Raw genomic sequence first — 13,975 nt, 5'->3', positions numbered from 1 at the left:
AAACAGTTCCTGAGCTTAAACAAGTTTTCACCCTGAAAGCTTTACGTGGAGACCCTGAAAACATTACGAATGTGAAGGAGAAGGGTTCCCGGAGCTGTTTCTGCTCTGGGACAGGAAGCACAGACCTGGACACAGCGGGGGATGAAGGACGAACAGAGCCTGAGCTCATAAAATATAATTATAACGAGCAGAGATGAAGAGGAGGACAAGGCTGAGATTTAGGCCATCATGAGAAATCTGCAGGTTTAAATGTTTGATCAGAAAGAAAACAAATAAAATGATAACGAGGTAATCTCAGATTAATTTCAGTTACTGAGACTAAGGCTTCTGTCTCATCAGCTGGTTCCATTGTTTTTCTGATCTGCTCGTCTTCAGGTTCTGTACCTGTGACTGAAGCTGGATTCTTCTGAGGAGACGGAGTGATGGGAAGCTGATGGCTGCTGTCGCTGCCGATCGTCTCGCCGGCTGTTATGGCGTCTGCTGTCTGTATCGTCTGATCTGCTGTTAGTCTGACTGACAGCCACAGACGCTGCAGTAAAAATGAACCACACCGTCCGCCTGCGGGCGAAGCTGCTCTGCTGCAGACTCAGATAAATCTAATCATCAGATCTGTCAAAGGCCAGAGCCACAGAGGAAAGTGTGAGCACCTCAGATAGCAGGAAGTCCTCTGGGGTCTTTTCAGGGTTGATTGTGGGAAAGATGTAACCACTCTGGGTCGGTGCTTTGGATAACCGAGCCAGCGTCTCAGTGGTTAAAGTTTACTTCTCTGATTTTCCTTTTTTCTGTCACATATTCTGCTCCTGTGGTGGACAAACTATCATAACCACATCCAAAACTTTCAATATGTCATTTAATGGGCCAAAAACTCACAGGTCAGGTGCACCGAAGGTAAAAATACAAAAAACTACAAATAAATAAAGGAGATGCAGGAAAGAGTCTGAAAAACTCTGCATTTTCACAATAAAAGTAGTAGGAGAGCTCAACGCAAGGGAGCAATGGTGGGTCAAAGTGTCCCTCTGAATGATCCTCACATGAACACCAACGTTACACAACCACTGCAGCGGGAACACTTAGGCGGCTCGCAGCGAGCCTGAACATGGTTTACTTTAATGCTGCTCCACATCCAGACCAGCGAGCCATCTATTATTCACCAACAGAGACACAAATGCAGCCTCACATCCATAAAACATCTGTCATGTCTCACCGCCTCATTCACGTTTCTCTGAAACCTTTTATTTTGAAATCCTTGCCCTCAGGCTCTGCTGGTGCTTTGCAAATGTCTGAAACATGTAATCGATGATGAATCTTTACATCAAGTGTCTTGTCACCTTCTTCCCCTCGCTGTTGTCGGCGCTGACGTAGGAGAGCTTCCGGCGGACGTAGAACAGCATGTCGTCCTGTCGCGGCGCCCACTTCTCCATAAAGTACGTGGAAAACATCCAGGTCCAGAAAACGATGCGGTCATCTTTAAAACAGCCTGCAGAGACACAAGAAACACGAGGTCAAAACAACAAGTCAGCACGAGACTTCACTTTAAAGCAGCTTCATGCAGATTTTTAACAGTCTGTGGAACGATTTCTGAGTAAATGACTGGGATGGATTAGACCTGACTGTCTGAGTATGCTCACTGGCGCACACCACATAATCGTCCCGACACCATTAATGACCAAAATTCACTGAATTAACTCCATGTTTTATTCAATATTACCTGAAACTATCGCGACTCATGAGGAAGCTGTTTACGTGTTTTCCCATCAACGTTTATGGGACCAGAAGCCTTTTAGCAGTCGTTGCCCCTGGTGCAGAATGCAGATTTAAGACCTAGAAGCTACATCCATCCTTTACTTTTCTTGTTGCTTTGTTCTACACATGTATGGAATGGGCATCTTCCTGTTCTTTCCTTTCACAGTAAAAATACTTGACATATGTGTGACTGCCCAACAAAAACCACTTTGACAGGATTTACGTTCCTTACTGTTGTGGATGTTCCTGACTTTTAAGAGCTGCAGTGTGTAGTCAAGTACTTTTACATGTACATACACCATTTTTCTCCACTTACGGTCCGAATCCGGCAGTTAGAAAAAAGCCGACAGTTTATTTAATGCACATATTGCTCTCTCATGATATTTGCATAGCATTATCTAATTGGCTAACAGCTGTCACCAATTGTGACATGACTGATGTTTCAAATGTTGAATAACTAAATAAATGAATACGTTTTGGTGTTGTGTGACATCACGGCGTTTAAAACAAAGGAAAGGCGAGACCACAGAAGCCTGAAACATGTCCAGCGATTCCTACCTTACACTTAGAGCGTGATCGGCCCCCTCTTGGAATCCACTGGCTGCTTGAGGAAAAAAATATTTGTTCTCTAACTGCTAATAAAATCTGGCCTCAGTTCAAGCTCTTTTATAAATTTTGGTCTTTCAGAGGAACAAAAACAGAAAAAGGGAAGAAACTATTCGGCAACAAATTCCTTTAGCAAAAATACATGCATGAGCATTTTATTTACTCATATCGAGGAACATAACAGACAACCGTGACAGTTCAGTCATTTTTAATCCAACATCAGCACCGATCTTTCTGATCTACGGACAGAATCCAGCAGCTGCTGATGTCAAGCAGCACACAAGTGGTATTTAGGACAGCAGTACTCCTCAGAGGCTTAAACCAACCTGCAGCCACGGGAAACGATCAGATGATTAATTAACCAAACATCCAGGTTCAAGATCTGCACTTCAATAAAAGCTTTAACTACAACGGTGACATCACGAAATCTGAAACTCTTCCACAAAAATCAAATATTAAAATCACCTTTTTCATTCAGACGGGCTTCAAAACCCCGAGCACTGACACTAAACCTGGACTTGAACGTCTCAGAGGCCTTTCCCTGTGAATATGGTGTCAGTGAGTGTTTAATGTCTGAAAGCAGCTCAGAGGAAGTGTGCTTTGTTCACACTCTGTCTCTAAAATCTATTATTCCGTTATTCAGCTCAAGCTTTTGTTCAGATCCACAGTTATTTCTTCCTTATGACTAATAAAATCAGCTCATGCATTATTCACAGGCTGCTGGATTACTACACACGCTTTTATTTTGAAGGATCAAACAGGGCCGAGTGTGAGAGGATAAAGACACCAATCGATTTCATACTGACGCTCTGTGTTTCACTCGGTATCGACCCCCTGTCCTCCGTCACCCCGGGTTCCTTGCTACCTTTTTACAGGCCGGAGGCACCTGGCTTGTTGCTTAGCAACAGTTGTCAGGCAGTTGCCAGAGAATGACTCTGCATCGAATTAAACTTCCTGCGAGAGCTTCTCTTGCAGATAAACCTGAAGAACAGCAGTAGAAGGTCAGCGGGTCAGACGGCTGAACCGGAGCCAATTAAGATTCATGCTCGTTAGATTTTTTGCAAATTTTGATTTAATTAAAGAAAACTTATGAACTTTGATTCCTCACACAGTTTAACATGTTTTAAATTAAACACATCGATGCTGAGCTGTGTGTGTGTGTTTGGATGTTTGTGGGGTTGTTCCTGTCTGTGATTGGATCTTGTTGAGTTGGACTCTTTGTGGACCACCTGCTCTGTGGATAACGAAGCCACTGTGACACCACGCCACATTTAGAAGCCTCAGCGTTTGCATTTTAGCTGCTAATGTTTTGTGTTTTGGTGTCAGAAATAACTTCTGACACCGGAAGCACAGAAAACAAGATCAGACACCAACTAGGGAGGATCAGAAAGACAAACTCAACATTTTTCCCCTATGTTGCCGGTTTATCAGAAAAACTCAAGAGTCTTCTTCAAGCACAATATCCCAGTGTACTTCAGACCCAGCCACACACTCAGACAAAAAATGGTTCATCCCAAAGACAGAACTCCTAAAAACAAACTTAGCAACGTCGTGTATGCTGTACAGTGTAGCGAGGAATGTTCAGACCTCTACATTGGAGAGACCAAACAGCCACTTCATAAACGCATAACACAACATAGAAGAGCCACCTCGATGGGACAAGACTCGGCTGTCCATCTGCATCTAAAGGACAAAGGTCACTCTTTTGAGGATGCCAATGTTCACATTTTGGACAGAGAGGACAGATGGTTTGAAAGATGAGTAAAAGAAGTCATCTATGTCCCCTGTGAACGATCATCTTTGAACAGAGGCGGTGGTTTATGATACAAACTATCTGCCATCTATAATCCAGTTTTGAGATCCTTTCCCAGACACCTTAACGCCCACTCACATCCTGGGCCATTTGACCTCAGTAAATCACATGATAGGGTGGGGCCAGGTTTCACCCGAAACCTTGGCTAATTGTGACCCACACCCGTTTTCACACCTTGGCTCGTGTGATTAGGTAGAGGATCAACAGGGGGTTCATGACCTTCTTGGGGGAGACTCTCAAAGGGCTTAAATCTGGGACTCTCCACCATTTGACCTTAGAACTGAAGAAGCTTCTCAGATGAGAGGTGAAACGTCTTGAAGCAACTTAAAGAAGTCCAGACGCTTTTCTTTCCAAGCTCCTTAGACTACGATGACCTGGATGACTGAGAACCTTCACAGACATGTCAGAAGTGATCATCCACATCTATAGACATAGGCACTTGCTAATTAAATAAAATCCATATAAAATCCTGGAATTTCACCAAAAGTGGTGCTCAGACTGCATGGACGGTCTGCTAGTACAGTAACCTCACAGCAGCCATATTATTGGTCAGATGTCGTCATTAAAAATGCTCCAAAAGGCTCCAACAGCACAAACACGGTCCAGTTCAGTGACTCCAGTTAGCTGAGGTGAAGCCTAGCAGACAGCTAGCAGCTACAGCCACCTGTGTCACCATCCAACCTGTCAGTGAAAGAGGCCACGCCCCTAATCATGCAAACTTTAAGCCCTAATACAAGTTATATTTGTCTCTGACTCCTGATATTACAGTCTCAGATAAACTATTACAATCATCCTCTTTTCTAATATATAACACTTTGTCATCTGCATATACTGACAGTTTTCTTACTATTCCTCTCTTTTACTTCCTCTTTACTCCTTGGCAAAAGTTGTTGTGAAGCGGGAACTTCTCTCTAGAGACCAAAACAGTTTGTGCATCAGGGTGTAAACATCTTTATTTCTGCTGTAAAAGTTTTAACACGGCTGTCCGCAGTTATATTTTAGCCTGTTTAATGTTTAATTACCTTCTGCTATAAATATATAGGTCTATTTTACCTCCCGTCTGTTTAAAAAGTCCCCCTCTCTAAAGATCAGATCAGACTTTAAGATTTTATTCTGTTTCTAGATTTTATAAGTAGCCTTTTATTTTCTTTTGCTGTATATCTAATTAAAATTAAAATCTAATTACAAATACTCTAAGATCAGTACAAAGTTAAAGGAGACACAGCGTGACGAGGAGTAACCAAACCACATGATGTGGGTATAAAGCCCTTCCATGATGGTGTATTGGCATTTCATTAAATTTCACAGATATTAAATGAATTAGTTTAACTCGATGTCGGTCCAGGAGGATAAACTTCGTTTGCTTTGATTTGTTCAGGCTTTAATTTAATTTGAGATGAAGTTGAATCCAAAGTAATTGTACAAACACTTCTTATGGGTCCAATTTAAAGGAGAAAAAATTAATTTAGAGTGACTGAGAGGACGAGTCTGAATAAACCTGCAAATAAGGGAAAACAATGAATACTTATCACTGGTTCAGGTAGGTAAATACAATTAAAAAATGATACTTCTCATAAATAAACATCTCATAAAGAAGTGACATTAATGCAGAAGTAATTAAGGGTGCAAACCTCAGAAGAATTAACAGAACAAAAGCTTCTCTGATGGCAAGCATCTCGGGGTGTTTATGGTCTTGTCGTCTAGCCTCTCCGAATTACTCATGTGTAACTCTGCGTTCCTATAAAAAGACTAAGACTTCCTCTGTGGTGTTACTACCCGATGTCAGCAGTCATTATTCAGAGTTTACAGCTGAAACTGAAGTGTGTGAATTAATGTCCAGGCTGCTGCATGAAGCTGTTCACATATCACACAAGTCAACACCTCTGAGCTAAGGCGGCAGCCAGGCAGAGCCGCTGGCTGTAGAAAGGAAGTGACCTCTGGCCTTCATCCAGTCACGCTTGGCATGAGGGATGTTTTCCCCAGACGGGGGGTGAGTCAGTGAACACGACCTGCTGGCAACCCGAGCAGAAGAAGCTCCAAAGAGCAACAGGAAGCACTGAACCAGCCAAAAGAAATCCTTAACTCAGGCTCCAATATCAGGTAAGTACAGGTAGAGTAATGACCCAGTAACTTTAAACCACGCCTCACAGCCAGCATAGTTTATTAAACCTCACTGTCTCATAGTTGACCACCAGTCCTTTAATTTCTGGTACTTTAAAACAGCAGCTCTGCAGGAAGGACAAACCACATTCTTCCAGGATTTTGATGATGGTGCAGCTTCAACTGTTGCCACACTTTGTGTTGTTGGCTGTTGTTTTAATCACATGTGAACACCAAACAGCCCAGATTTTCCATTTAGGATCCATGCTCACCTATCATGCCACAGGTATAGCTGTTTACCAATATCCTTAAATATCCTCAGAGTATTCTCTGTGAAACTCTGGAGCCCAGACGACTGTGTTTGGGACAACTCTAGAAATCCTAAGGTGCCAACAAAAGTTTGACTACAATTGTCTTGAAATCCTACTAAAAACCTCCTAAAGGAAGGCAGGCTAAGTATATACGAGATCATCCCAGTTATGGTCAGATGCAGAAGACTGAACTATTGGTTCAGATCAGGAATGATGATGGCCACTAAATGTTTTAGAAGACCAATGCTGCGACACCACATAACATGCCACTAAAAGACTAGCATGTTTCAGTTTCTCCTGATGACAACGTAAACCACCTAAAAGACGTCTAAGACCTCTATTACCACTCCAACCACCCAAAGAATAGCCAAACTTCCCACTAAAAAAGTTGTTTTTTTTTCCTTGGTGTGATAATTGTTTGTCCAAAAAAAGGTTTCTCCTGTAAATGAGATATTGTGTCTCAATGGGAATACCTGTATAAATCAAGGTTAAATTAAAAAATAAAAAATATAAAAAAAATAATGAAAGAAACCCAGCGCTGCCTCACATCATCCTGACTGAAAACCAGCATGTTCAAACGTTTTGGGGACTTCAACAACTTCTCATGACATATGTTGATGACCCTGCTGAGTCTCATATGAACCACTTCTGCTGACATGATCATGAAAATCACTAGCTACCATACGTCATACCAAACAGTCAGCATGATCGATCAGATCAAGTCTTTCATGAAAAGATTTTCTGACTCTATAACCACTGAACCAGACACTGTGACCATGTCTGAGTGTGGCATAACCCCACCTGCAGATCCCTGAAATCACAGCTTCACACTGCAACGAAGGTGAAGATGATGTCATGAACCAGAGAACAGTAGAAATCAGCCCGTGAAGGCTCACTGTAATGTATAAATTACATTCAAGTTTATAGGAAATGCATTCTGATGTGAGTCAAGGATGAGCCAGCCTTGATTTGCTGAACGGTGTCATTTAGTTTAAACTCACCCAGGTGTCTTGTTATAATGTCACCTGGGCTTCACAGTGTTGTTTAAAGGTGTTGAAGGCTCACAGCTGACTGAAGCAGAGTACAGTTCTGCAGGAGCCTCTGGGACGCTGATAAAAGTCCGGCTCTATTTATAGCTGCATATGCCATTTTAAAAATACATCAACTGTGTTATGAAGCCCGGCGCACTATCACTCATCATCTGAGGAAAGTGAGCTGAATCACCCCAAATCTCTCTGCAGCAGTGGGTAGAAATATCATGAGCCGTGGTAGGCCTGCTGCATTTTTCATGACAGTTATATAATCCTGTGTGATGCGCCTTCGAAGCTCCAGTGACCTGGATGAAAGGATGAACAAAGTGCACGCACCAGCGCCGAATGAACCAGCGAGACTCTCAGATACGCCTGAGCCGCTGAGGCCAAACGTCTGAAAGTGCTTCGTAATTAAGCTCCAATGAACTTAAAGAAAAATGCAAATACTCACACCTACAACCTCTGACTGGCCAGCGCTCATTCTGCTCTGATACGATCTGCATGTCACAGATGTTGTACAGCAGCTGAGCATCAGTATGATGACCACAAAGCTGACTTTGACGTGATGAAGCCAACACAGCTAACCTTAGCTTCCTCTCCAACATTGGAGGCAAACCCAAAGCTGGGAGGAAATATTTGGAATATTAAATTAAAAGGTTACACAGAGTGTGCTTTAAATATAATCAAAATGTTCTTTCTGAGCGCACCAAAACATCCCTACTGAGCGCACTGAGGGTCACTAAAGTCACGGTGGTAAGGAACGTTTCCAGTGTCACACTTGTGTTTGCAGACACACTGAGTGAAACTCTTCCACACCAGCTACACGAGACCACAGCAATCTTCTACCGATCAAAGCAACCACAGGGAGGTTTGTGGTGCTGTCACCCTCGCTGAAACCAGCCAGTAACCTCCAGCAACCACTCACCAATGATCTGGGAAATACAGAGTTTTAAAGCAAGGCTCACGAATAAATATAGGATTATTTTTAAACTGTGAATCATGCAAAGCTACTCTGAAAATGTTCCAAACAGGTCTGATTTTACTTTTTGTTAAACAAATTACAAAAACCTTTGTCTAGAAGTTCAAAGTTTACAAGCCAATCGGCTAAATAAACGCAGCACTAAGATGTTTGCATTCGCTTATTAAAGGAAACAGACGGTAGCAACTGGTCTCTGTACATTAAACCTTTACAGTCTGGCTCCATCAGTGTAGTTCACTCCACAGACAGACTGTACACAGATGGGAGGCCCCCTGCTGTGACGTCCTGTGGTCACACACATGCAAACACATATGTGCACGTAGACACAGACGGGAGCACTTCAACCACCTCTGCCCGGACTTGGACTGTGGCCTCATTAAATATTTAGCAGGATTTATAATAATTTGTCAGCAGAGAGCGAGTCACGGTCAGATCGGCGGTAACTCTGCACCACAGTTCCTGAAGAGCAGATCTCAGACGATCGATGGACGCTCTCTCCGTTAACGTCAGCGTGAAAGCTGCGCTGATGTCAGAGTATTTACAGCAGGAGGTAATTAAAGCTAAATCATTCATGTTCATCTCTCTGCCTCGCCTGGCTGCCACTTCACTGCCTCAGCGAGTATTTATAGTTCAGACTGTAAATTCTCAAATAAGAGCTGGTATTCAAATTATACGAGCCGGCACCAACCGATAAAAACCACCGAGGCGGTTTAATCGCCCTCCATGTTTTTCTATTTTTTATCAAACTTTCACCAGCTGCATTTATTCAGGTGTGGATGCAGAATAATAGTCACACCCAAAGAGCAGTCAGAGTTCTGAGCGTGCTAATTAACCCAGCAGAGGTGCTGCCGGAGATGACATCATGTCACGTGTCACCACACACAGACCTCACCTGTGTGGACTGCCCAGATGGAGCTTTGCCCCAAGAGCTATGCTAGCTGCAATGGATTTATGCTCTTATTTTGAAAGTTCAGCCGCTATACTCAGCTCGCCTTTCCCCTTCCGTGTTTTCATTCAGCTGACTCTCCAGAGAGCCTCTCCGCCCACGGTCTGATAGTGATGGCGGTGCTTCAGCGGCGAGCTGGAGGACGTTTCCCCAACATGGAGGAGGGACTCGCTGCAGAGGCAGCTGGTTTTCATTTCCTGTGAAGAGCTTGGTAAGTGAAATATCTGAAGCATATTTGAGGCCTCCTGTTCAGCTCATGGTTTATCATAAAAGCTAAAATAAAATAAAATAAATTCTTACTGTGTAAAGAACAAAAACAGAACTGTAAGAACAGCCCTTTTTTTTCTCAGACGGCCGAAGGCTTTTAATGTGAAAAACCTCAGTTTCCTTACTGAGTCAGCTGTCGTGATTGTCAGCTGTGTGTGAGCTTATATTCTCACCATGCTTGTTTTTAGCGACATCACCGGGTTTTTGCGTCTCAGACTGATCCGAGTTATTCTGTGATCAGAGCAAAGACCTGAGTCACTGTCGGATCAGACCTGAGTCACCACCAGCCGCCTGCAGAGGAGCATCCAAGGACACGACAGAGTCTGCATGAAGAAACAGGAGCACCTCCAGCCCCGCTGCACAGTCTTTACCGTTAAATAATGCCCTGTGTGACACCACAGGTGTGTGTGTGTCTGTGTGTGATACCGCAGGTGTCACACAAACGCTGTGATGTATCCACAGACTGCTCTTCTCTACGATATTTAAGTTATCGATCGATTAGTCTGGAAACCTGCTCTTGTTCAGAAAAAAATAGATCTGTGTCACTGTAAACTAATCCTCCTCCTCTCAATCCAGACTCTATTAAAAAATTAGCTCATTTGAAATAATAAGTGTTTGTGGCCTTAAATATAAAACTAACACAGATCGACTTTCTGTCCTTGAGTTCAGCTAATAAACGATCCACCGTATTATAAAACCATCGTTATAATGAAGTTGAAGTCACAGCCTTGAGGAACACTTAGAGTCAAACTGCATCAACTGGTTTCATTATTATTTAAGTTGAGGATGTTTCATGTGATCAACACTCGAAGAACCAGTGTTTAGTTTACGATACTGTGCAAAAGTCTTGAGCCAAAACTCATTGTATTTTGCTTTTAAGGAGTCAAGAGTTTCTATGAATTTTTAAAGTGCTCTTAAACAGCAGTACAAGTTCCTCTTTGGAGACTGGCTGCTTTTTCACTTCATTTCAGTCCAGTCCTCGTACCAGAGCATTTCCACAGGATCGTGTTTGTTAATCCTCTGAACTCTGACCTGTGAATCATTCAAACATAAAAAGGCTCCAAATTCAAAGATGAACCAGTGCTGTATCTGCACATGACGGCCACCTGAGCAACGAATCATTTAATCATGTCTTTTATTACCAGATGGTCCCTGAAACACTTCATTTCTTTAGTTCTGTTAAAGAAATGAGAATGTGCCAAAGGTAAAACAGTTTAACATAAAATACGATTTTTGTACTAACAAGGTGATTTCCAAAGAGCTGAAAACCTAGATTATCTCAGTGTGCTGTGTCCTAAAAAAATAGAAAAAGAATTTTTTTTTTCTAAAGAAGGAAAAGTGGACAAGTGAAGGACAAAAGAAGAAGAGTGAGGCCTAAAAACCATCTACAGCAGATGATCAGAATCTGAAAAGACCCAAGACCGGGCTCATCTCTGTAATGACAGGAGGAAATAATGTGGTCAGACCACAGATCAGCTTTCAAGCTCATCAGATTTGTACAAACTCTGATTTTTATTTAGTTTACTACAGTGGAAAAGAAAGAAAGAAATGAGGCCTGGCTCAAGACTTTTGCACAGACTGTATGATGACATGAAGCAGAGGCAGCACTGCAGTGTCTGACATTTGCTCTGCTTCTGGTGATGACAGTGAAGCTGTGATGAAGTCATCTGCTGTGAACAGAGCTTCATTGATTTATCCATCAGAACAAATGAGCGGCAGAAACAAGTGGAGCAGCGCTCCGACGATGTTGGCGGCAAACGCAGCCCGGAGCAAAGATCAACTTTCATTTTTATTTTCAACGAGGCTCATGAAGAGGACCCGGGCGACAAGGCAGTCACGAGGACTTGACACAGAGTCCTCGCAAAAAACAGAAACAGAGATGGAGGATCCACGGCAGCTGATGTCATTATAGGGGACATTCAGGTCCTCAGAAAACAGATTTCTGACCTTTGTGGAGCTCAGAGTTTAGAAAATTAACCATAAATGTCATTATCTCAATGTAGAAGTTATTATTTTTACTGATCAAAGCTGCGTTGAGATCATTATTTTATAATCACTCCAACATTTTGGGGGCTTTTATTCTGCTGTAAAGTTGGACGTTTGCTCACTGCTGGAAACTCTGGTGGACACTAGAGGACCTGCAATTTCATTTTTAACATTGACAGTTATTTACTGTATTTTTAAAACCTCACTGTGCGCTATGGCTCTAAGCCCTAACCCTGTTTGAACTGCATGTACATTTTAAGACTTTTTTCAGTTAACTAAAAAACCTTTTTACACCTGTCTTTAGTTTTTAGTTTAAAGAAAAGTCCACCAGTGCTTAAACATGGAAACATTTGTTGGGTTAGAAAGCGAGGAGAGCACTGTGTTTGGGTCTTCACGGGATCCCAACACCAGAGTGCAGCCCCGGGGGCCTTCAGCAGATGCATCCGGCCCTGCTCCAAAGTAAACCAGACCCACAGATAAATGAGAGCCAGCCTGAAACACGTCAGAGGGCTCATCCCTGCTCACGGGAGTTCAGGTGCTGCCTGTGTGGATACGAAGAAGCCCGCAGACACTCACCGATGCCGCTGATCTCCTGTCGGCTGTTCAGGCGGCTCCTCTCGTCCGCGATGGCCTTCAGCATCTGCTGCAGGGATCCGTCCAGCTCCCCGTTCTCCTCCTCCGCGGGCCCGACAGCCTTACACAAACCGGGGAAGGACGCCATCTCCGAGCTGGGATCATGACAGTCCGAGCTAACAGCTTCCGACGGCACCGGCTCACGGCTAACGGACAAGAATACGCCCCCGGCTTTGCCCCTGATTTACCCCGGAACGACTCTCTCTTCGCGGCGCAAAGGAGCCGCCGGAGGTCGGGACCGGCGAGCTTTGCTAAGGTGCCCGAATAATCACAGACAGGTCGGACTGCTGAGGGAGACTCCGGTCCTCCTGTTGTTCAGATCAGCTGGAAACACCCCTCACACTTCCTGTAACAACACGAGGCTCTTAAAGGGACAGGGCACCGCGACGGCGGGCACGCGCAGGTCGAGCGTGAGAGCGCTGTGGTGTTACCAAAAAATACGTACCCGAAGAATTCAGTGACCTTGCAGGACCTGTCCGCCTGAACAAAAATACACAAACTTTAGACAAAATAAACAATAATAAAATAAAACAAACTGTTAAACAAAAGCTTAAATAAACAATAGAAAAAGTGGACAAATTTAAAACAAAACAAAATGTAAAACAAAAATAAACATGAATCAGAATCAGAGACTTTGTTAATTCGAGAGGGAAATTGAGGTGTCATAGCAAAAAATATACAACAAACATCAAGCACTTCTATAAAATTAGTGTAGAAAAAGAGATACTGATGGAGAAATATTAAGAGAAATAGAGAAATATAGAGCTATAGGTATAAATATAAATATAGAGATAAATAAAAAAAATATAAATAAATATAAAAGGATGTATTCGTGAAAATATATGTCGTGGTGTACAAAAGTGACAGGGTGCATTGAGGTGTGATTAATTTTGTTCCAAATGACCGACAAATGTAAAAGAAAAAGTTAAAATATAAAACACAAGCTTTTAAAATATTAAATCAGATCCAAGAAAAAAATATTTCAATAAAGAAAACAAGAAACATTTAAGATACAAAGTCAAAATCAAGACATGAAGTAATTAAAAATATATTTTTGAAAAATTAAGAATAGAAGTTTATTAAGTATAAATTTTGATAAGAACTAAGAACTAGCAGATGAATTTTAAATTACAACAGAAAATACCAGTTATGACATAGATAATATTTTTATTAAACTGTGAGCTGAAAAATCGAAAATATATGAGAAATAAAATAATTAAATAAAGACTGCATAAATTGTTTGTGAAGGTTCTCAGTCATCCAGGTCATCGTAGTCAAAGGAGTTTGCAAAGAAAAGCGTCTGGACTTCTTTAAGTTGCTTGAAGACGTTTCACCTCTCATCTGAAGAAGCTTCTCGGATGAGAGGTGAAACGTCTTCAAGCAACTTAAAGAAGTCCAGACGCTTTTCTTTGCAAACTCCTTTGACTGCATAAATTATTTTTCTTTTAATTTAAACATTTATATAAGTTTATTGAATCTAAACTTCAAAACTAAATTAAATGAGAAGGGGGGGGGGGCGGGGAGACCTTTTTCCCCCTGCAGGATGTCGCTGGTCTACCA

The 13,975-nt window shown here is 42.3% G+C and overlaps 1 protein-coding gene across 3 annotated transcripts in view; it reads right to left on the bottom strand.

Moving 5' to 3' along the window:
* The window catches only part of kiaa0930 (KIAA0930 ortholog), a 28,577-nt gene that overhangs the window by 10,300 nt on the left and 4,302 nt on the right, over positions 1-13,975 (bottom strand). For 2 of the 3 annotated variants that reach the window (XR_004199288.2, XM_031736861.2), the window contains exons 1-2: positions 12,359-12,883; positions 1,329-1,477 (exon numbers count right to left, since the gene is read on the bottom strand). Coding sequence is in view for 2 of the 3 variants with exons in the window: in XM_031736861.2 (XP_031592721.1) it covers positions 1,329-1,477; positions 12,359-12,503 (294 nt within the window). In the remaining variant the exon portion in view is untranslated. Of the gene's footprint in view, positions 1-1,328; positions 1,478-12,358; positions 12,884-13,975 lie in introns of those variants that run through there. The other variant, XM_039600885.1, reaches the window with a different exon arrangement.

This window comes from Oreochromis aureus, linkage group 17 (assembly GCF_013358895.1).
Source record: "Oreochromis aureus strain Israel breed Guangdong linkage group 17, ZZ_aureus, whole genome shotgun sequence".
NCBI lineage: Eukaryota > Metazoa > Chordata > Actinopteri > Cichliformes > Cichlidae > Oreochromis > Oreochromis aureus.
This window is presented reverse-complemented; position numbering and strand designations above follow the sequence as displayed.